At 36.5% G+C, this 24391-nt stretch overlaps 1 protein-coding gene across 6 annotated transcripts in view; it reads left to right on the top strand.

The window, feature by feature from the left end:
• Window positions 1-24391, top strand: part of LOC107149531 (EGF-like and EMI domain-containing protein 1) — a 613012-nt gene that overhangs the window by 559152 nt on the left and 29469 nt on the right. For all 6 annotated transcript variants that reach the window (XM_048814351.1, XM_048814354.1, XM_048814352.1 and 3 more), the window contains one exon: window positions 23827-23958. In XM_048814351.1, the coding sequence (XP_048670308.1) occupies window positions 23827-23958 (132 nt within the window). The remainder of the gene's footprint in view (window positions 1-23826; window positions 23959-24391) is intronic.

Genomic DNA, 24391 nt, shown 5'->3' with positions numbered 1-24391 from the left:
CAGACACTGCCAGATTAAGTGAAGAGATTCTAACCAAATTACTTTGTCCTAGAGTCTTCATTGTGCTTAGGATCCTGACCATGGGGATCCTCCTCCTGGATGCCTAAATTTCAGAAGTATTTCACTGGTAGAGATTAACACATGGTGATTTCTTCATCTGTCCAGCAAATACTGGGAATCTAGCATTAGCACTAGAGGCAGCCTAATTAAGACTTTTACATGGTTTCTGGCCAGGAAGAGCCCAGAAACCCGAAACCAAAACATAACAAATGGGTGGTGGAAAAACAAAACAAAAAATATCTGGGGTCCACGGGGAAAAAGAAACAATCATAAATCTGTTCCAAGGGATCTAGGTTGGCTACACAGAGTGGTTAATATTGAGACTGAGTACCCCAGGATTAATAGTCCTTTACCCAGTGAAGGGGAATAGATAAGAGTGAAGCCCTAAAAGAAGCTGATACAGTAGTACCCCTTATCCTGCAACCCAAGACCCCAATGGATAGATGAAACTGCAGATACTACCAAACACACACACACACATGCTCACAGGTTTTTTTCTCTATTTACATAACTATGATAAAGTTTAATTTATACATAGGTATAGTAAGAGATTAGCAATAATAGATAATAGTAAAGTGGAACAATTATAATAGATACAGCAATAAAAGTTATTAAAAACTTCATAATTGTTTATTTCTGAAATTCTTCAGTTAATAGTTTCAAACTGAGGTTGACTCGGGTTAACTAAAATCATTCTGCTTTTGAAACCTAGCACAGGTTCTTATAATGAATTCAATAGTTATTCTTTGAGTTCAGGAATAAATGAGCAAAAGAACTATTTGTCTCTATGTAGGGCAGCGAGAGTAGTAGAAGAAATAAGACTAGAGAGATTGGTTAGAGGCAAAGACCTTGAAGTCAACACTTAACTGTGATTTTATTCCTTGGAATGGTGTGATCTTTTGTATCTGTAGGCTCTTGCATCATCGGGATCTGCTAGGTACCTGATAAAAATGGCAGATCTTTACCACAGATCAACTAAATCAGACTTTCTTGAAGATTGAACAAAGGAATCAGCAACTTAAGCACTCTGTGAAAGAACACTGCTGGCAGCCATGCCCCCAGTGCTTAAAACATCATTTTTCAAACTTTTTGTTTCTTGGGGGGTGGTTCTCTGAATGTTAGAGGAACTGCTCAAAACCATGCTGGTTCTTTCTAGAAAATGTATGTGCCCATTCTTTTTCTTTTTTAGTATTTTTTAGATGTTGATGGACCTTTATTTTATTCATTTATTTATATATGGTGCTGAGACTTGAACCCAGTGCCTCAGGCATGCTAGGCGAGCCCTCTACCACTGAGCCACAGTTGCAGCCCCCGCATTCATTTTTGCTAACAGTTTCAGAGAGGTCACAAAACTCCTGTGAATAACTCATGGTCTCAAGCTAGTAGCCCCTGAAACAGAGTTGACTTACGGAAAGTCAGATAAGAATCATTGTTACCAGGAGTTACAGCAAGAAAGGCTTTCAGGTGAAGTTGAAGCATATAGATTCCTCTGATGAATTTTGTCCAGGACCAGCCTAATCTCATCCTGTCAATGTTTACCATAAAAAAAGACATGTTCACATTGAAAAAGAAGAATTCTTGCTGTGAGCCAGAAATCTTCTAGGTCATTTCCATCCTAAGTAAAGCATTTAGTGAAAAATTGGAATGTTTCAAAAGCAGGGGAAAAGTCTTCTTTCTTGAGCATTTAGAAAATGATATGCTGTTTTGCCCTGTTTCAAATAATAAATGATGTTGCTGGCATTGTAGAAAATGCATGAGTTAACTGTTTATATTCTTAAAATTTTGCAAATTTAGATTGTATCTTAAAAACTTGGTATCTTTCTGATAATCTTCCATTTGGAAACCGCACAATAGTTCTATTTCCCTCAAAATCAAGAGCTACGTCTACAAATAGTAACTCAAATGGTCTATTGCTGGAGATATGTCACATGGAACAAGATAAAGCCTATGAAAATAGCCCTCGAGAAAAGTCATGGCTGACCTCTCAGGACCTAGATCATTTAATGCAAACATTCTGCATAACTTTTGAGATTGGGGACAGCCCTCCCTATAGTCAAACTAAAACAAGCCTGTTTAGGTGGAAACAGTTCAGGGGCACAACTTGCTATTCTTTGTACTTGGGGCAGAATCACTGAACTTCATTCAAAATTGGAGCAGAATCAGAAACAGGGTGAGAGGGTGTGCTTGGTGTGAGCAAGAGTGTGCACAGCCTGTGGCAGAGCTGGATGCTCCATAGAGCACCGCAGGCAGGGAGCTCAAATCGTGTTCCGCTTACAACATGTAGCATCATTAAGCAAGCTTGAAATCACCGGTGAACCAATAGCATCATATTGTGACTCTCAACCTGAAAACTTGTCGTTTCACTCAGCATTACTTTGGGAGTTCATTTGGAATGATGAATGTTGAATGTGTCCCATTTCTTTTATGTGTGTAAAAGCTCACTGTTATGTGAAGGAGCTACAACTTTGTTTTCCATTCTTCTAAAGGGAAGACAAAGGCCATTTGGACTGCTTAGTTTACAAAAATCTCTCTACATATATGCTTGTGCATGTCTCAGCGTTTCTTTGGGGTTTGTAATCCGCGGGTATTTGCTGAATAGACAAAAAACTGACTCCTTCATCAACTTTGCTAACTTAACACTGAGCCACAACCGCAGCCAAAGCAGGTTATCTACTGTGTGTCTACCTTGCATCAGATTTTAAAAGATATATTTTTTATTTTTCTGATTACTGGTGTGGCTTGGCACCTTCTTTTATATGGTCTCTTCACATGGAGTGTTCCAGGAATTGCTGGTTAACATCCTAAACCCATATTTTATATGCAAGCAATAATCTTGGGATTAGCTAGGTTGTACCCATGAAGGAAACAAAGAGCACTGTCCTCCTAGAGCTTACAGTCTAGCAAGAGAAAACATGCAATAGGCAATCAACATAACAAACTAGTACCTTTGGTAGCACAATAGAAGGTAAGTGCTATTGGACAAATACAAGCAGAATAGAGCAAAAGGGATCAGGAGTTCAGAGCAGGCAACAGAGTTCACAGGGGTCAACAGAAGGCCAGACAGAAGTCAAGGTGAGGAAGTTAAGAACAACTAAGGCTCATGGGTCAGGAGTGGAGAAACAGAAAGAGCTAAAGTGATGAAGCCAGAAAAGCAGGAGGAAGGGCCTATTTTATAGCGCCTTAGGGGCCGGTGCAAGACTTCTGCTTTTAGTAGACTGAGTTGGGGGGAACCACTGAAAGGCTTTGAGCAGAGTGACATGATCTGGCTTATGTTATAAAAGGACCACTCACAGTAAGTGCTTCCCTGCTGTAGTTTCTACAGAATGAGCAACTTGGCTAAGGTTTTCCTTCTTTTGGGGGAATATGATTATCCCGTAATAGAACATCAAGGAAGATAGGGAAACTTTGAGCTTGAATGAACAGTTAAAGTTAAGGACTTGATAAGAATTTTGAGTTCTAGCTGCTCTTGACCTTTTTCCCTTAGTTTACCCACTTGTCATTCAGGAATAAAGCCTCCCATTTCTGTTGTATGCCAGGCCCTGGCTCAGCTGATCTTTATGCTTTATCTCTAACACCTGATGGTGCAAAGTGTAAATACTGTCACCTTCATTTTGCAGAGCTAAAATAGAGCCATATTCCTTCAATCCTTCATTTTTCATTATACTGTAGTGTCCATTGAATGTAGTAAGGATGTCATAGAATTTTTAAAACTAGCTGTCAATGAGGATTAAGATAATATGCTTCAACAAAATGGCATTGAGGGTTGCATTAAGGCCACATTAAGATTTTCTAAAATCATAATTATTTTAATTTATATGATATTCTAAGTATCTAGTTTCTGTCTTCTTTGACAAGAACTGCATTACTCCTTTCTCATTTGAGTTGATACATGAAATGATCCAAAATTTATGGGGTGAATTTTGAGTCTCCAAAAAGATCTATTCTGCTTCTTTAAGAAAGTATAAGTGTCAGTCTAATATGGTAATGTGTTATGGCAATTTATTATCAAAACCCAGTATAAGTGACTGGTTCCAAGCATTTTTAACAAATTCAAAATCTTGAAAGAAAAACAAATTTCTACCCCCATGGATTTTGAATAACAAACTATGTCTTATTTTCTTGAGAATATGCCATATGCTGACAGGTCTTTCTTTCTCTGTGTGCCTTTATGTATTCTTTTCCTTCATGTGATGGTAACACACATAATCCAAGCCCCAAATGGGTTCTATCAGTTTTAAAATTAAGGCAGCAATTTAAGTCTTCCAAGTCAGGACTGTTTAAAGGCAATATTAGCCAAGGGATGACTGTTATTTTCCTATAACCATTTAAAAGCCAAATAATATGTCTCTTTCTTGAGTCTAGAAGTCTATACTAATCACATATTGCCTTTAGGTACAGTTGATTTTAAACAAACTTCAAACAAACAGGTCAGAATAAATTATTTCAATGTGGGATTATAATAAATTGGTAGGCATATCATCATTTACTGCAAATAAATGTGCATGTCTGAAATGGGGAACTTTGGGCTGAGGTGAACTCAGCCACCTAGTCATTACATAGTGACATGAAGCAGTGCTGCTCAGTGTCATGGTTACCGACCTGCTCTGTTTGGACAAAAATCTTTCAAGGTCACCTCAGTTGCATGAACCAAAGAATCTAGAGATTAAGATGCTATGCATGTGTGTAACTGTGTCCAGTGGAATAACATTTTCCTCTTACAGAGCATTTGTTATAATAAAAACACAAAAGGGCAAAACAAAGCACACAAAACAAAGCTTTCTAAAAACAATATCAATTTATTCATTTTGTAATCTACCCTAAAAATCCACCTACTAGGGAAAAAAATATCAGAAGATAAGAATGATGCCCAAATACACATCTCTTCAAATGACACAGCTTAAGAAAGAGAAATAATTAGGGATCCTTATTACTTGTTTAGAAAAATATTAGCCTTTCCAGGAAAGTTACCTCTTATTTTCTAGGCTAATATAACCAAAATTTCCCTTTCCCACACTTGGTGTTTAACTGGAAATATTAGTGGCCTGTTCTCCATCACATTTTTTGCTTACAAGTTTAAAAGGCAAGATTATGATATAAATGTGTCTGATAGATTCTCTTTTGCCTGGGCAAAATCTCGAGTTTACTTGTTCTAGATGATAAAGGGTTAAATCTAGAGTTCATAACATGACCTTATCCCATGACATTCCCTCCCCCTTTTACTTGATGAAAATATGTTCATGTGAAGTGAATTCTGAAACCGAATCCGCTGAACACGCTCAGCATTTGGTACCAGATTTGTACTGTGACATTCAAACTTCTGCCATGGCCATTGCAATGTAAATAGGAAATTCTAAATGTGATTTGAATTGCCCTTTGGGGAGTTTTACAATGAGAGACGGTACATTTCCAAGGTAGCCAATAGTTAATACGGAGCAAACCACAGTGGTCGGGCTGGAGACTGTTCTGCTTCAGAGCGCAAGTTGACAGGAAACTCCGCACGCCTTCAACCCAACCGAGGGAATTTGGCGGTTGACATAACCATATATAGTTTTGAAATATTTTCTCTTGTTAGAAATGTTTTAGATTAGCCCATGAACATAGGCACCTTCATTATTCACATAAGTGATTCAGTCTTGAGGTGACAGCTGCCTATGGAGATTCTACTTTAGAGATTGGCATAAGCAATGGCTGCTTCTCAATTAGAAACCAGCTTTGGTAATTACTGGAGGTCAGAATTTCCTATATGGAAACATTTTTAATGCTAACAAATGTACTCTCACAGCAAATGGACGTGCTCAGAGCTTTCCCATGAAATGCAACTGAGTAAACGGACGCTGTCATGTTATGCACAGAAAATACATCATGAATTCAAATTTTATCAAGATATTTCCAGGAATTTTAAAGTCAGAAATATATTCAACAGCACTGAATTTTGTGATATTATTTGATGTAAGATTTTTGGTGAGACTTTTCCTGGAATGTGGTATTAAGTAGCCTTAAGAGAAGTGCATTGCTAAAGTTGTCCACTAGAGGGCCCTAGCTCCCACATTCACTGGGAGTCTGGACCAAGACTCAAAAGAAAAAGGTAGATGCTATTATTTCCTCTCAAAGTCTTTATTTTATATATCTCATACATATCACAAACATGGGATAATAAGTTTTCTAAAATAAATATAGAAATGTGCAGAGAGGAAAGAAGCTTCTCTGTGGATTTCCTCTCCAAGCTCACCCCTCTCACCTAACCACATGAGAGAGCTCTACATCGCCTTCCACAATGAAGCTAAGCATATTTTTTCCCAAAAATGTGATTGCGCTAAACACTTATTATGTTTGACTTAGTTTTTATGCCTTAACAATATATTGAAAGCACCTTTTTACCTCAGTACACAGATTTGCCTTTTCTCTCATATGGTTGAAGAGTATTCTGATGCTTGTCTCTAAAATGATTTCTTTAATAAATCCCATAGAGGTGACATGTAGATTGTTTTCAGTACTTTGCTATTAAAAACATTGCTGCTGTGAACATTCTTGCATTTATTTCTTTGCACAGTTGTGAGAATTTCTCTGGAAGTTAAAATTTCCTGTTTAATTTCAGGGCATGTTTATTTAAAAATAGAATCACTCTTGTAAATTGGGTCTATTTTTCCCACCCCAAGAAGTTGTTTTCACTGATACACACACACACACACACACACACACAGTGTGTGTGAAAGTGCTTTTTAGGCCTGAACTTGAAAAACACTAGAAATATAAAAGCCTTGTAATCTTTGCTGAACTGCTAAAGGAAAAATAATATCTTGTAGGTAGTTTTAAAATTTTCTAGACCCTTAATAACTTACTTCAGTCAATGAATTAACTAGTCCCACTTAAATTGTCTTAAACTTGTAAATATTATCTTACAAATTTTAGCAGGAGGTGGAAGCAGGATTACTACAAAAGATACTTCAGGCAAACTGACGGGGCTTCCATACATTAGTGATAATAAAACCAGTTGTACATCTAAATAAATGATTACTATTTCCCCAAATACTTTATTTCACTTGAAAATTTTTTATTATTTTGAAAACTGCAAAATAACATGGTCAGACATTATCATTTCTATTATACAGTTAAGACCAAATTTTCAAACAATACTTTTTCCTTCATCACTATTATAATTATCAGTTTTTAAAAATTTGACAAATAATGTCAACATTTCTTTTTTATGATAACCTCCTTTTTATTTTATTTTTATGTAATTTTTTATTTATATATGACAGCAGAATGCATTACAATTCTTATTACACATATAGAGCACAATTTTTCATATCTCTGGTTGTACACACAGTATATTCACACCAATTCGTGTCTTCACCCATGTACTTTGGAGAGTAATGATCATCACATTCCACCATCATTAATTAATTAATCTCAACATTTCTAATCTGAATTTACTTACCCTTCTAAGGCTCTTTCTTTCTTTCTCCTTAGAGGACACTATCATTTGCCCATTCTTTCCATTCTAAACTACAAACACACCCTTTCCTCTTAGTTTTTATCAAAGAATAAAATGCCCAGAATTGAAATGTCAAGTATTTTTATCCCTAACAAAATATTTTTATTACTAGGTTAATAATGCCCCCAAAGTAGCAGGTTATAAAATTATAAAAGTTGGCTTATTTGTTGTACCAGATGTGTTCATTTTCCCTTGAGGGAAAACTGGCTCTTTGTGTGATAGCCATGCATATTCTCCATGACCCAAAATAACATCTCCAGGGAAAAGTCCACCTTAAAGAAATAACAAAGAAGGCAAGACTTGTCTGCTGCCACCTGCCCTCCCAGCATTGTCCCCATCTGACTCCTTCCATCTACTCACCACCTGCCTGTGTTTAGCTCTGTCTAAGTAGTTCCCAACAGGGAAGAAGGTTCCTGAACTTCAATGTTAGATTAACTAATAAAACGTGGACAGAGCATTAAATAAAGGACATTCCAGAGACTCAAAGGAAAGTCTCACTCAAGGGGATGCATTAGGGAATGGTGAGCAGGAGAGGTGTATTCAAGCAGGGAGAATTTCATAGGTGTTTCCTATGCTTCCTAATATGCGGCAGCTCCAGCTCCCAGATGGAGCAGCATTGAATGGCAAAGAGCCATTAGTGTCCTGGAGCATCTCTTTCTTTCTTTCTTCCTTCCTTCCTTCCTTCCTTAAAATTGAACCCAGCAGTACTTAACCACTGAGCCACATCCCCAGCCCGCTTTATTTATTTATTTATTTTTTTATTTTGAGTCTGTGTCTCTCCAAATTGCTGAGACTGGCTTGAACTTGTGATCCTTCTTCCTCAGCCTCCTGAGTTGCTGGAAATACAGGCATGCACCACCATGGCAGGCTTATCACTATTTCAATATACTGGTTGACTTATTTTTATGTGGGCATTTTGTTGTCATTGCTTAGTTTTGTTGTCACTTATACTAAAGCTTAAGAATGGAATGTTTGCTGGACATGGTGGCGCATGCCTGTAATCCCAGCAGCTTGGGAGGCTGAGACAAGAGGATCACGAATTCAAAGCCGGCCTCAGCAAAAGCAAGGTGCTAAGCAACTCAGTGAGACCCTGTCCTAAATAAAATATAAAATAGGGCTGGGGATGTGGCCCAGTGGTCGAGTGCCCCTTAGTTCAATCCCCAGTATCAAACAAACAAAAAAAAAGAATAGAATGTTTTACATCCATGTTCCAGCCTTTCTGGGTCTGGGGATTCTGTTCTTCTCTGGTGCTAAGGAAATATACTCCTCTTCTACTGTGTCCCCTACAAATAAGAATTAGTGTAACCTGAGGGCTTAATATATTCTTATTTTGGATTTTTTAATTGTCCTATATAATTTCCATTTCTAGTGATTAACTAATGATTAACTAATTAAATAAAGGGGGTGAAATGAGCCAGGATTTTTATTAACTGACAATTTCTGAACTAAAAATATGGCATTGAGAGAAAAGGAAAATATATATGAATCAGGAAAAATGAATTACCTAGTATATGGATATGGCTTTTGTCTGTGAAAAATGAGTTATGTATATGGGATGAATTCCTGAGTGGAGTGTTGTTGTAAAAAAAAATAATAATTTAATAAAAATGTGTTCATGGAAACCAGAAAGGAGATTTGTGTAGATAAATTTGAATTTATTCCTGCCTTTTGCCATAACTTTCTGTGTTGAAAAATATGATTTTGGATTCTGAAGTTGTAGCTGTGCAGTAATGTCTTATCAGTTGTATAAAATGACCTTTGGACTAGATATTTTAAAATTGTTGCATATTCTCCATAGCACATATTATGCATAAAATTCTCCATGCTCCAGGTCAGAAAGGCAATGAATAATTTTACAGAGGGTCAAATTCTTCTAAACATGACTAAAAAATTAAACGATTTCCCAGTGGTTGAAACATTTATGTCCAGAAACCTAGAAACAGTACTGATACATTTACCAGACAATAGAGCAGTACATAGAAGAGGCACAAGACAGAGGGAAAACTGATTTATTATTTTCCTTTTTCAGCTTCATCACATGGATGTCTGTGGGTTGAACTGTCAACCAAGCATATGACACTACCAGTCTCTCTCAGTGATATCCCAACACCTCCCTGACATTGGCCATAAGAACAGCCATTCTCCTATTACACAGGCGGATACCCCACTTGTAGTTCTCACCCCTTTTTGGTCCAAAGATTCCTGCAGTTACAAATGATTGAAATTCTGGTTCATAAAAATACACACAAATAAAAAGTTGTCCTACATTCTATTTACAGTCAACTTGCAAAAGTGTCTCCTTTAAAAAATTTATACACTCATATATAGAAAAAGGAGCCATACATTTCCAATCCCTGAAGATAACATAGGCTTGGCTTTGTAACATGAATAATAGCCCAGTAATTTAAAAGGAAAAAAAATTGGACTAGTTAGAATAGGCAAAATAACCAGGTGAGTAATTGACTTGTTCATATTTTAACCAGCACTTTTGATAGAGGTTGATTAGGTGACAGAAAGAGGTGCACAGATGCATCAGTCTCCCCAGTGTGCACACACCTTGCTCGTGACTTTTGGTGGACACATGCACTGTTGGCATTATCAGGTGTGGGAATGCCACTTTCTATTTGGTTGCATTCTCCAGAGGCAAAAAGAAATGTTCGTGTTTCTAAGTAACTAGCTGTGCCAATGTTTAAACCTTCAGATGTCACAAGAGCTTACACTTTGGCAAACTCTTAAAAGAAGAAATGTCTGCAGTGTTTCTGGGATGTATCATCTTTTGTTGGAAACATTAGATTACAATCCATTCTGAGAAGAACACTCTACAGGGCTTATTTGCGATTTTTTTTTCCCCCTAGAACAATTTTCAAAAAGGTTTTGTTTTGGAAAACCAATACTTTTATAGAGACATCAAGAGCAATAATGTTGACAGGTCACATGTCTCTGGACTGGAAGCGGAGTTCTATCCCCTTCCAGATCTGAAGCAGAAAAGTAAATAATAAATATAACCTAAAATATTAGAATCCGTTGTTCCTTGTCAATACTAGACATGTTTCACCTTTCCATTTTGACTTTGGTTTTAAAAATTAAATTTTATCAGCAATTTTTAAAAATCATTAAAAACATTTTAGTTTCTACCTCTATTTTCTAGTCAAAACTCAGTGGAAAAAGTAGAGTTCATATCACAAACCAAGAATAATAATGACCTATTATTATCTAAAGTTCCAACTCTCTCTTCGCCTCAATTGTGGATCCATACTGCTTCAATTCAGTTCAACCCACATCTAATAAAATTGCCATCTAACTCATGACATGATGAGTTTTAATTGACTTGTAAAATTCTTATTTGATGATCATGTTTGGCCTGGACTCAGCTCTCGTCTAACCAACCTCACCACACCTTCTGCTTTTACCAAAGTCGTTTGTCTTTTTCTGGAGCAAAAATTTTCTCCTTGTTTCCCTGTTAGCAGCCTTTTTACTCCTTCCTCTCTGCTCTTATCTTGCTTCTAAAGCTTGCAAGCAAAGGCTGTTAATAGAATATAATTTACTAATTTAATTTGGTGGCAGCAAGGAAATTAAGAGAGTATTATCCATGTCACAGGATAGTTTCCTTTTTGTTGTCTCGTTCATAATCTTAAAAAAAAAAACTTTGCTCCCCAGAACTACGCAGTTAATTCTCAGAACAAGCCTATTGATTCATCAAACTATTTGGAACCGCGGCAAAGTTTGTTCCTCCATATTTTATTAAACTTAATTAAGTAATGGGGTCTTTTGTCATCAGTCTGAACTTCATCTTCCAGGGAAAACCCACAGCACTTTACAGTTCATAAGATGCCAACCATTCATTTCTTTGTAGTGCTGAAGGTAATTTGATTTATGACTTGCTCTAGTTAAGATGCCCAGGTCTTCAAGTGTTTGGGACTTGGAGTTAGAGGCTAAGGTCAAGTTAACAATGGTAATCTGTCTCTCTGTTTGTAAACAATGAATCACCACTTGGATTTTAGGACCGGATGGTGAGCTTTGACTTGGCAGATTGGTTCAAAGGTTGCCAGCAAAAATGTATGAAAGTGGCCTGTGTCTGGAACCTCTGATCAGAGATGTCAAGGATTTTCTAACAAGGCCACCAATATAGTCATGAATAATTGGTAAGAAGGAGGTGTGGTTAGAAAGCATTAGTTCCATGCTCTATTTAGACTAGATTGATTTGATCTAGACTTAATAATATTAAAAGCTCCTCTAGTCATTCCCAGGGCACAAATGAAAATGCTTTCAAATTATTAAGAAAGAATGTGACTTATTCAGGACAATATGGAAGGAGAGAGTGATAAAATGAAGTAGTGATTTCAGTCCCTTACTTTGGACCAAGCAAATTGCCACCAGGAAAGGAAAGAGCTTCGTGGAGAGTTGTAATATTTTATTACTAATTGAATTGGAGTTTGTTTTGGAGAGTTGGCAGTTAAAGTAGCTAAAGTAGAGATGCACAATTTATGAAGGTTAGAGGCCAGTTTTCTTTAAGCATCTTCTTGTTTTTATTCTTAAGAAATTCATATGAGTGACTCACATAAAAAAAAAAAAAAACTCTGGTGAGATCAGTTCAACTTTAAGTGTTTCTCAAGTAACCTCCCTGCCCTATAGCACAGTAAGTTTTTAATTAATATTTGCAAGTTGACTGAATTCAGCCATCATGGATGTTTTGGAGTGAATGTTTATATTCATATTTAAATTATCAGTGTTAAGAAAAGAGCATTTGACTTCATAGCCCTGAAAATAACAACTCTATGGTTTGAGCTGACAAAAACCTACTTACTCTCCTATTGTTTTTTCATTTTATTGCATCATGCAGTGACATTAACTTCTATTTTTTTTTCTTTTTCTTTTTCTTTTCTTTTTTTTTTTTTTTTTTTTNATAAACAGAGCAGGAGGCCTGGCTTGAAAATATAAACTGGACAAATTAGAAGTATCAATACAACAAGTCTAAGTCTGGGTCATGTGAAGCTGCAGCTGAAAGTACACATAGAAACTACAAGGAAATTAGGGGCAAAGTGAGTAGATGTAGTCAGATATGTAAGGAGTTAAATCAAGTTATAAGAAGGAAGAAACAATGAAAAAAAAGGAAATTTTGAGGTTAAAAAGTCAACAAACAGGGAAGATGTTTGGTAAGAAGCAATAATGCCAAGTAGCCTGAGATGTTCATAACAAATTAGCATTTTTTTTGTATCAGTGATTGAGTGCTTAACAACTGAGCCATATCCTCAGCCCTTTTTATTTTTTAAGACAAGGTCTCACTAAGTTCCTTAGGGCCTTGCTAAATTTTTGAGGCTGGTTTTGAACTTGCAATCCTCCTACCTCAGACTCCTGAGCTGCTGGGATTACAGGCATGCACCACTGCACCTGGTTTAACTTCTATTCCTATATTTCTATTTTTGCTGCTAATTTATTTACAATGGTAAATGGGGAATAAGAGAGGTAAACAGGGAGCCTACATCCTGGGAACAAATCTTTACTCCTCACACTTCAGATAGAGCCCTAATATCCAGAGTATACAAAGAACTCAAAAAAATTAAACAATAAGAAAACAAATAACCCAATCAACAAATGGCCCACGCTTGCATGTTCCTTTAAGTTGTATTGATGAACTTGAGTAGAAGCACAGGCACTCAAGTGTTTTGGATTCCAGGGATTTTTGCCTACTGGGTAAGCAGCACTCTCTCTGGTCCTGTCCTTTGTCTAATTATCATATCATTCACCATCCAGCCTTTGAGTCCTAAATATATATTATGTACATCCTCCATTACCATTCCAAAGGACAATTCTTGCATTGAGTATAATTGGTGAGATCCACTAACTTAGCACATTGGACAAGGAGGTCCTTTTTCTCTATACAACTCCTTTCCTCTGAATTCTGTAGGTCTTTCCTCAAAGCATTGGTGACATTCTATCTCAAACTCAATGCTTAAGGTTTTTTTAAAATAGAGGAACAGAAAATTATGAGATTTAATCTAATATAACAATCACTATGGTCATGAATATAGTCTAGCCAACTTATTATATACTCATATCAAAGCAGAATGCATCAGAATCTCAGAATCTCATTGTTAAAAGTGCTTTGTTGATAATTTTTATAACAAAAATTATTTGAAATTTTAAACTGAATGGAACTATGGAAATTACAGAATTCAATATGGGCCTTAGGGAAGAGGTAACTCTCCCAGGCTAACAAAAGGCAAGAATAGGTAACTTCCAATACTCAGCACAGATCTCTTTCACTGAACTTTACTGATTCTGTGAAGTGAGGTAAGGACATGGATTACAGATCCTTCTTCAAGGGCCCATGAACCAATATGGCATGTTCATATTACCCATTAGTGTAGTAACTGCTGGGAGGTAGTATATCATAGTTAACAATGCTGCCTCTAGGGAAATGACTTCACATCTGTTTCCTTAGTTTCTCCTATAAAATGAAAAGGATAGTAGTTGCTCTCTCAGAAGTTGCTTTGGTTATCAAATGAGATAATACAGCTAGAAGGCTTCGAATAGTGTCTGACACATATAGGTACTCAGAAAATGTCACCTGTTTAATTGTGATTCTTTCTTCAAGTTTCCATGAAATTCATTTTTTAACATTCTTATTTCTCTGCAAAATTTTCTTTCATTTGCCATTACTCCTGCCTTGAGTTCCTGTGTACTGAATATCTACTGAAGGCTAGTCTCCTAACCACAAATATTTTTAACAGTGCTAATTATTTTCTTCTTTTAGTCACTAACCAAAACAAAGGAGAAGATTAAAGGACAGTTATGGATAAATTAACCCTTGGTTTTCTGAATGGATGCACTTGTTCTGTGGCTATTAATATAATCCATCAGCTTTACACTTATTAGGAATTGTGCCCTGTATGAACACATACTCAGAAAGGAAGTCTAAAAGGAATGGGCCAAGTAAAACTTGCTTTCAGGACCTATCTCAGATTTACTCTCTTAGGAGCATCCCTCTCCAAATGCACATGCTCATATGGCTTCCCAGTCCTGAGCTCACTGAGTAGACACATTCTAAAGACTTCAGTTTCTCTACCCTGTCTTGTACCATCTCCAGCCAGTGCTCCAACTGCCAAGCTGAGCTGACAAGACCTGTTATCAGAAGTATCAGAATGTTTGCATGTCGGTTCAGATTTCCTTGTTTGCTGTCACCTTCTGACGCCAATGTCTTAATATTTTTAATTCAATTTGTAACTGGAATATAAGACTCTTGGGCCATTTCAAATTAGAGAAGCTGCAAAGCAAAAGCAAGCAAACATTAAACACAATCAATGGAATAAATGTTTAGAAAGTGAGAGATGCTATCTGCTATCCTCTGATCTCTCATGCAATCTTTCATCCAGTACTTTCCATTCCACCTCAACTTTTTTTTTTTTTTTTTGGTGCAGCTCCTATCCCCTTGGCTGTCCAGTTTAGTAGCTCAGGTTCTTGGTATCTGTTATGGTTTGGGTGTGAGGTGGCCCCCAAAAGCTTACATGTGAGACAATGCAGGAAGTTTCAGAGGAGAAATGATTGGGTTATAAGAGTCTTAACCCAGTCAGTGAATTAAGACCCTGATAGGGATTAATTGAGTGGTAATTGAAGTGGTAGGGCTGGAGGGGTGGGAATTGGGGCATGGCTTGGGGGTGTGTATTTGTATCTAGGGAATGAGTCTCTCTGCTTTCTGATCACTTTGTGAGCTGCTTCTCTCTGCCATGATGTTCTGCCTCACTTTGAGCCTGGAGGAATGGAGCCACCTGTCGATGGACTGGGAACTCTGAAACCATGAGCCCCCAAATAAACTTTTCTTCCTCTAAAATTGTTCTGGTCAGATCTTTTAGTCACAATAGCAAAAAAGCTGAATAAAACAGTTATCTCTTGCTAGGATGTCTCCAGTGTCCCCCAAACTGGATTCCTATCTTTCAGTTCAATATGCTTATTATCATCAGGCTAATATTAAACCTTCAGCATGATATTGGGAAAAAACCCCTCATTTTTGAGGATCAGTTCAACTCTAACACCAAACTTATCCCTACATCCTGTCCTCTAGTCATGAAGCAAAAATAACTATCCCTTTCATTAAAAGACTTTAGTCTTTCCTGTCGTTCCTTCGACTAGGGCATTTCTACTCATTTTTCTAGCCTCAGTTCTGGTGCTACCTCCTGAGGACACCCTGATTCCCTCCTAATAAGACTAACTATTTTTTATTTAGGTGACTTAGCTCCTTTTACATGTCTCTATTCATAGTAGTAGTTAGATTTTTTTCTTTATCAGTTTTTCACCTGTCTTCCCAAATCAGTATGTTTTTTTTAATTGTTGTCAATGGACCTTTTATTTATTTATTTACATATTTATTTATTTATTTGTATATTGTGCCAAGAATCCAATCCAGTGCCTCACACATGCTAAGCAAGCACTGTAACACTGAGCTACAACCCCAGCCCCCAAATCGGTATGTTTAATACTTGAAAATAGACACAAATCACATTCAATTTTATGGCATCTATGCCAAGCACAGTATCCTCTTCCATTTATGATTGTTCAATAAGCAATTGAATGTATAAGCATTCAATATAGGTAGGCTTGCATATACCTATACACACACACACACACACACACACAGAGTATTGGGCTAGAAAAGTTATTTTCTCTGCTTTCCTTTTTTCCTTTTTTCCCATAAACAGTTACTGAGCCCCTTCTGTGTTCTGGATCCTGTGTGAGGTATCAGACACGTTGAAAATAATGAAATATCATCTCCCTAGAAGTGCTCTGAACTTTAATGTGAAGGAAAAGAGTAAGTAATAATATAATTTGGGTGTCAGCATAGCAGTTACAAAACCATGTTTGTAACTGAATTGTGGAGATGCCCTCTGCTCTCTAAAGGCCAGATTTTGAGTTGAGCTTTGAGTGCAAATGATCACCTCCATATTGTGCCCTGACATATTAGCAGCAGCTATTGACAAAATCTACTTCAGTGGTTTGTGGAGAATAGTATCTGAGGGAGATAATTAAAAGGTCATTTATCCGAATGCCTGGGTCCCTGGATTCTAGTTCTAGCTCTACTACTAATTAGATATGGCCCTAATTCAATGGCTCAATCTATCAGAGACCTTATGTATAAATTAAAGATACTGGTCTAGATTAGAGATTAGATGTTCTCAACCACAAGTTCATATTAGATTTTTAAAAATGAAATGTATACATAATATACTACTATACATATAAAATTCACTGAATTAGAATCTCTTAAAGGATCCCAGGCTATAGAGGTTAGCAAAAGGCTTTCCCATGATTCTGAGAAACTCTGACCTGAGCTCTATCTATTCTTGATGATTTCATGATATGTGAGGTTTGGAGCCTCTGTGATTTTATGACACAGTCTGACAGGCCCCCACCCTGATTGAGCTATAGAGACTCTCAGTCCCCTTCTGCCATTCTCCTTTAATAGGCTGTGAGAACCAGGAACATTGTTTCAAAAAACAATCAGATCAGTAGCTGACATCATAGGTCTTCCTGAAAGAGAGGAAAGAGATGCAGAACAGAGATAAGACCAAAATAATAATAATAATAATGATGATGCTAGATGCCTGCAAGTCATCCCAGCCAAGGCTATCCACAGCTTCAGCTTCTTGAACTTTAAGATGGACACAGTTATTCTGATGCCCTGACTCCCATATATTTATTCTCTGAATGAGGCACAAAGATCCGGTGAGCTAATGCATCAACCCATGAAAAATGAACAATTAAAACAATGAAGTTGTCAGTTCTTTTACCAGATTGCAAATAAATAACCTTCCTGTCAGACTGGCTGCTCTGCTGGACCATTAGTTTAATACAAAGACATTCTGAGGAACGGGTGGATGACAGCTGATCTATCACCCTGGTGGTTCCAGGCCTTTGATAAAGACCTGAGAAAAAGATGCTGTCATAAACCACAGAAGGTCAATCCCAATTTGTGAAAAGCAAAGTATTAGACAAAATTTGAATATACCTCTCTGTCTACCGTGAGAGTGTAAGCTATTTTATTTTAAAATTGGCAGGGTAAAAGGCACTTCTTTTAACCATCCAAAACACTATTCTTTCTGCCAATGCTTATTTAGCTTGTCAGGTACACTATGCTACTGGAGATAGTATGGAATTTGTAACTGCCACAGTAGAAGGACTGAGAACTTAGGGTTGCACAATGATCTTCTTGTCAGTCTGGACAGGGTCTTACTAAAGAAGTTACTGTATGTCGTGCCAAACAGCCATGATTGAACAAGCAAAAATTAATTAATTACATTTTCTTATAGGTATGGTTTCTATATGCCATTTTATAAAATGTTTGCCATGCAGAAATATTGCTCAAGGACAGTACAATAATTATATAAACCAATAGATCGGATAAATAAGAACGAATTCTTTAAATACTCTAGTTGATATTTCATTTATCTTTAAATTTTATAGAAAAAGTAGATAATTACCTTTGAGAAGACACTTCTTATTCCTCAGAAACAGAAAGTTAAATTAGAAAATGTTTCCTAATATCTAACTAGTTGAGGTGCAGAGTTTATAAGGTTGTCAGGATTAACCAACTTGTCTCTCTAATTCACTTTGTCTCAATTTGAATCTTAGTAAAGCTGGCTTCTCAATTTTTAATAAAAATCATAATCAAAAATAGCAAATTGTCTTCTTCCAAAATCTTTCGGGTACTATCTATATCCAGGTTAATCAATGGCCAAACTGATTTAAGTTATACTAAATTAAAGTAAATCACCATTTATTTTTATTGATGAGTATATTCACTGGTCAATTTAAAAAGTAAAATGTAGGTTTATTTGTCTATGTGGAAGCCATCCATAGATTTTTGTGGTCACTTGGTTGCCCAAATGTTTCAACTAAGAAGAGGCATCAGATACATTAGCTCAAACTGGGTTGACCAGTTCTTGCAATGGCTAATAAAATGTAAATGAGAATTATTATTATTATTATTATTATTATTATTACTATTATTATTACCAGGGGCATTTAATCACAAAGTAATATCTCCAGCCTTTTGTGATCCTCTTGCCTCAGCCCCCTGAGCTGCTGGGATTATTATAGGTGTGCACCAGCACACCCAAAGAAAAAATTTTAATGTAAAATTTTCAGACTGATTTTCCTATCTAGTGAGTTAAAACACTAGATGTCTTCAAGGCTAAATAATATTAACATTAATCTTATTTCCTAAGAGCAGCCCTGGGAAAGAGGAATCTCAGAGCTCATCTTGAGAACACCTGGTATTCTTCCTCAGTATACCACTTATTGGCTTTGTCATTTGGTCACATGGTTTAATGTCAGTTTATCTTATTAGGTGCACAATAATGCTGGCTTAAGGGAGACCTATATAGAAAGTAAATGCTGTTCTGAAGATATTTGGGAGCCCTAAAATATTTTTTAAATGGCACAACAATGTTATTATCTTTTTATATAATATATCTAATATATAAATATATAATAACATTACATGTATATATATTTTTTTGATGTACAGTTCTTCTTCCTGGGTCTGTTTTTACATATCTTGGGAATCCCAAGTCAATTCCAAAGATTCTTCCTGAATCCTGATCTTCTCTGAAGATTCTCATCATTTTTTTAATCTTAATTTTTTTGTAGTTGTAGATGGACAGAATGCTTTTATTTTTTTTATTTTATTTTTAATACTTAATTGATTTTATTTTTTAAATAAATGACAGTGGAATGCATTACAATTTTTATTACACATATAGAACACAATTTCATATCTCTTTTTGTATATAAAGTATGTTCACACCAATTTATGTCTTCATACATGTACTTTGTATAATGATGTCCCTCACATTCCACAAACATTGCTAACCCCCTGCCCCTTCCCATCCCCTCCCACCCCTCTGCCCTATCTAGAGTTGCTCTATTCCTCCCATGCTCCCCTCCCTACCCCATTATGGGTCAGTCACCTTATATCAGAGAAAACATTCGGCATTTGTTTTGGGGGGATTGGCTAACTTCACTTAGCATTATTTTCTCTGCAGTGCTAAGGATTGAACCCAGTGCCTCACATATGCTAGGCAAGCACTCTGTCACTGAGCTATATAGCTCCAGCCCCCAAGTCATTTTCAATGTGGCATTGTATTAAAACCCCTATTTTGGATCCATAAATAGAATTACTTTTAAAATAATTGACAATAGTTTTTCCACATAAATTTTAATCTAATATAGTTGAATATGAGATTTGTATTCATTTTTATAAAGAGTTATATATCAGGTTACTATGCAGAACATGACCCTGTATGATAACATAGCCTCTATGGAATAAACCAGAAGTTAATTGAAATTATTCAGAGCACAGAAGTTGCAGTAGGCTGAATAATGGTCCCCAAAATACCCATGTCCTAATTCCTGAAGCATGACTTTACATGGTGAAAGGATTTTGTTGACGTGATTAAGTCAAGCATCTTGAGATGGGAGATGTTTTCTGGTTATCTGGGTGGGCTTAATGTCATCACAAAAGTTCTTACAAATAAAGCAGAGAAGTAAGAACCTAGGCTGGTTGAAGATGGAAGGAGGTGCCACAAGCCAAGGAATGCAGGTGGCTTCTAGAAACCTGATAAAGCAAAGAGGGGGCTGAGGTTGTAGCTCAGCGGTAGAGTGCTTGCCTCACACAAGTGAGGCCCTGGGTTGGATCCTCAGCACCACATAAAAATAAATAAATCAGAAACTTGATAAAAGAAAGAAGTAGATTTCTATTTACATCTCTAAAAGAACAAAGCCCTGCCAGCAGCTGGATTTTAGAATTCTGGCCTTCAGAACAGTGACAAATGATTTTGTGTTGTTTTAAGTCACTAATTTATTTTTTTTTCTTTTTTATTATTTTTTTTTTAATATTTATTTTTTAGTTTTCGGCGGAAACTACATCTTTGTTTGTATGTGGTGCTGAGGCTCAAGTGGTAGTAAGTCACTAATTTATAATGCAAACTTGTTACAGTAGCCATGGGCTATGCAAAGTTGATGAGAGCATGATCATTGTCGCTCATACATATACTCTTGCCCATGTTCTCGAAGATGACCAGCATTTTCCCTCTGAAATTTCTTCTCCTCCCTACTCTTTCCTCCCACTCTACTTCTCTCTACACACCCACTCTCTAATGTTTCAGCTCTCAGTTAAGTCTTGCTCTCCTCAGAGAGCATATCTGCAAACAAACACCCATTTCTTACCTGGTGTCTAAATTGGGGTCCCTGGTATTATTCCCCCCATAACACCCTGTACTCTTTTAATATGTTTAAATTAGATATTTGATTGAATAACTATTTGATTGTTTTTGTTTCCCAGTATTGTGAGCTTGATGTGTACAAAAATCATGTCTGATTTTGCTCAGTATTTAGAACCTGGCCTATAGGGTTATTCAGGAAGTAATTCTTGACTGAAAGAAATTCTGAAGATTCCAGAATTCTGCAGGTTTTGAAAGATGGACCTAAATCACACACTGCAGTGAAGTACATCTGGAAGCATAAGAAAATAAACTAACAAGAGGAATTGCTTTTGTTCCTTTTGACCTTCTCTTGCCAATAACAAAGGCTACGGGGCTTTGCATTCATTCACTCGATTTCCTCTGAATCTTTAGTTGGTCACATTTTTTAGCCAAGTGACAATTGATAATGTATTTCAGAGTGACTGTATAACCTAAGAAATGCTATAGTATTTCTCAAAACTTCTTTTTGCATAACATTTAGAGTGCTTTTTTTTTCTTGCTTTCATTTCTTTATTTCCATTTTCATTTTATTACTTTGCAGTACAAATTGTAAATTCCTTTAATGAGGTTTAAACATCCACTGGAGAACTGACTGTAAGAGCACAGAGAGGTCAACTTTTCATGAGCAAATTATTTATATCTTCTAAAATTTGATTTCTCCAGAGTTCAATAGTCCAAGCTTAAAATGTCTCTGGGGTTCTCCAAAGATAGAAAAGTAGCCAACAGTTGTGAATGGTTTCATAAAGCCCCCCAAAAAGTGAGAAATTAATGAGAATGTGGAAAAGTTTGATTTATATGTGTAACAGAAACTTCATATCTAGTGATTTCATTGTTTGTTTTTAAGAAATAATTTTCTCTGAATAGCAGATACATGGAAAGATGGTCTTTAAATGCTAGACAAAGTTTCTGCATAATTATGCAGAGTTATTCTGTGGTTTGTCTACATGGAGCACCTTTTTTGGACAGTTGATTCTGATTTTAAATGTGTTTTAGTAGAGAGGGAATACATGTTGCCTAGGCACTAAGAGTTATATGTTACTATATGTTACTGTGTCCTCTGTGTTACTAATAACAATCTGTGAGATAGATTCCATTAATCTCATTATGTGGAAAACATAATTGAAAGTCTTAGAGTTTAACTAACTTCTTCAAATCCAGAGATAAGGTCAATGGTAGCATAGGGTCACCTGACCTTGGACCACACCTTCTTCACTGGATACTTTCAGACCTGTACATTTTTTTTTTTATGGCTCTCTCATAGCACAGCAGCCCAAATGTCACTTCCCTCAAAGCCCTATGCCAGATGGGGAATGGGTATGAAGATCATGACACTGCAAATTATTACACAAACCCTATCGTGCTCAGCCTAGCCACTTGGATTTCTCAGTGTAACTAATCTTTTTGGAGGACTCTTTTGTGGGATTATTTGCTGTGGGGAGAAGAAGCTTTTGCTCATGCAATCCCTGTGACCAAAATGGTTCTTCCCAATGATGGGAACAATTTTTGGTAATTTCAGCTCTGGGGTTCTAAAGCTTTCAGAAGTCTCTAATGACACACATTTTGACAGTTTTGATTGTTGGTCAGCATTTCCTGCTAGAAACCTCCCATTAAGCAGTTCCTTCCCTCATGTGCTTCCTGATAGGAGCTGAACAGAGCAAGGACATCCTAGATCTACTCCTGTCACCCCCCGAGATACCACCATCATTGGTAGTTCTTCTTCAGTCGCTTATCAACCTGTTAAATAAGCTTTTTAGACAGGAAATACAGATGTACTTCTCATTGTATGTGGAAAATTCAGGATGAAATATGTCTTTGATAGATATTTGAACAATCATTGACTTCTAGATAAAAGAATGTCCAGACCAACAGCAGAGCACATAAATGGCTGTTCAGATGCTGAATCAGATCCCATTTATTGGTCTCACATTTGTGAATTTCCCAGTCAAAAATCAAAGGAAAAATCCTCTAGTGAATATTTTGGGTTTTTTGTGTGTGTGTGTGTGTGTGTGTGTGTGTTTTGTGTGTATACATGTGTGTTTGGTGGTTGTTGTTACTCACCCTGAGTTTTATCAGTCTTTGATGTTAGTACTGAGCAAGCAACCACTGGCCCATAGTTAGAAATTCTATCCTTGTTATCATTGTTACTTAAAGAAAGCTGGAAGATGACATATTCTTAAGAAAAGTGGATGCTAAGAAAACAAGGTAGAGTATGGACTTACAGTAACCACAAACAAAAATGTGGAGGGAGAGAATAACACAACCGAAAATTTCTCCAGCACAGGTCTTTCAAAACAGTTTAATTCTTTCTTATACTCCTGATGCCAGATCTTTCAGTAGTAAATAGAAAGGTTGGTCCAGAAATTATTATTATTCAATTTTAGACATGCAGAACCTCATGACCAACTTAACTTGTCCACTTTTTCCATCTGAATGTTCCTGTGAAACAACCATGAAACTCAAAATGTCTACTTGACTCCATTTTATAAGATGAAATATACCCAGAAAACCTTTTTATTTTCTCTAAAAAAAAGGCATTATTTTATTTAAAAGTTGGAGGGAAAGCTTTTACTGTTTGGTTTGTAAAAAAGAAACAGCAGAACAGAGCAGAGCAGCTGACAAGTGACACAAATATAGTACATGCTAATGTACAGAGAGAAACAACCTTGAGAGTTTAAAACAGCTGTACCAGAAAAAAATATCTTTATCCAGATATGCGGTCCCTCATGAATTATACTATTATTTTAGTTGATTTTACCTGACATCACCCTATGATTTTTTTCAGTGACAAGAAAATTGCAGCTGGCCCTTGACAGTCGGTCACAAATTGACTGAACAAAACAAAATCAAACAGTGAAGTAATCCCCAAGTAAATTTAATGAAACCGAAATCCCGAAGGGCAGCACACTTCTGTAGGCAATGGTCTTATTTAATAAATTTTTCCCTGCTTTCACTTTTAGAGCTATATTTACACAGACAAATTTAATTCATTGGGTTTACATTTCCTCTTCCCCTTAGTTTGTCCACCAGGCACATACGGGAAGGACTGTAACCAGGTATGTCAGTGTTCAGCTGAGAATGAAGAGTGTCACCCAGTCACAGGGAGATGTACCTGTCTGCCTGGCTACCATGGAAACCACTGTCATCTCCGTAAGTGTGGGCTCTGCTTAGTTGTAATTTACTGAGGGGATACCAATAGGGTGGGTCACCACTCAGAATATGAAAAGGCAAAAGTTAATTCATCCCAAATTCCGTGGGATCTCTTCCTTGAAGTTGAAAACCTATATTTTCTTGTGCAAATCATTCCTTTATTTGCCTTTTCTATTCAAAATATACCCTAGTTCTTCACAAATATCCAAGAAGAAAAGAAGGAGATAAAGAAAAGAAAGTATGAACTTATTATTATTATAAATCAACATGTGGTAAATGACAATGTAGTTAAAGTGATTCATATAGTAAGTTAGTTCCAGGGCCTGCTTAGGAACAATCGAATCAAATTCTTATTCTGGAATGTAAATGATAACTCGCTTAGATGACAAAATGCCAGTTGGCTCCCTGTTGTGTAATAAAAAAGAATAGTCCC

This window comes from Marmota marmota, unplaced genomic scaffold (genome assembly GCF_001458135.2).
Source record: "Marmota marmota marmota unplaced genomic scaffold, marMar, whole genome shotgun sequence".
Lineage (NCBI taxonomy): Eukaryota > Metazoa > Chordata > Mammalia > Rodentia > Sciuridae > Marmota > Marmota marmota.
This window is presented reverse-complemented; position numbering and strand designations above follow the sequence as displayed.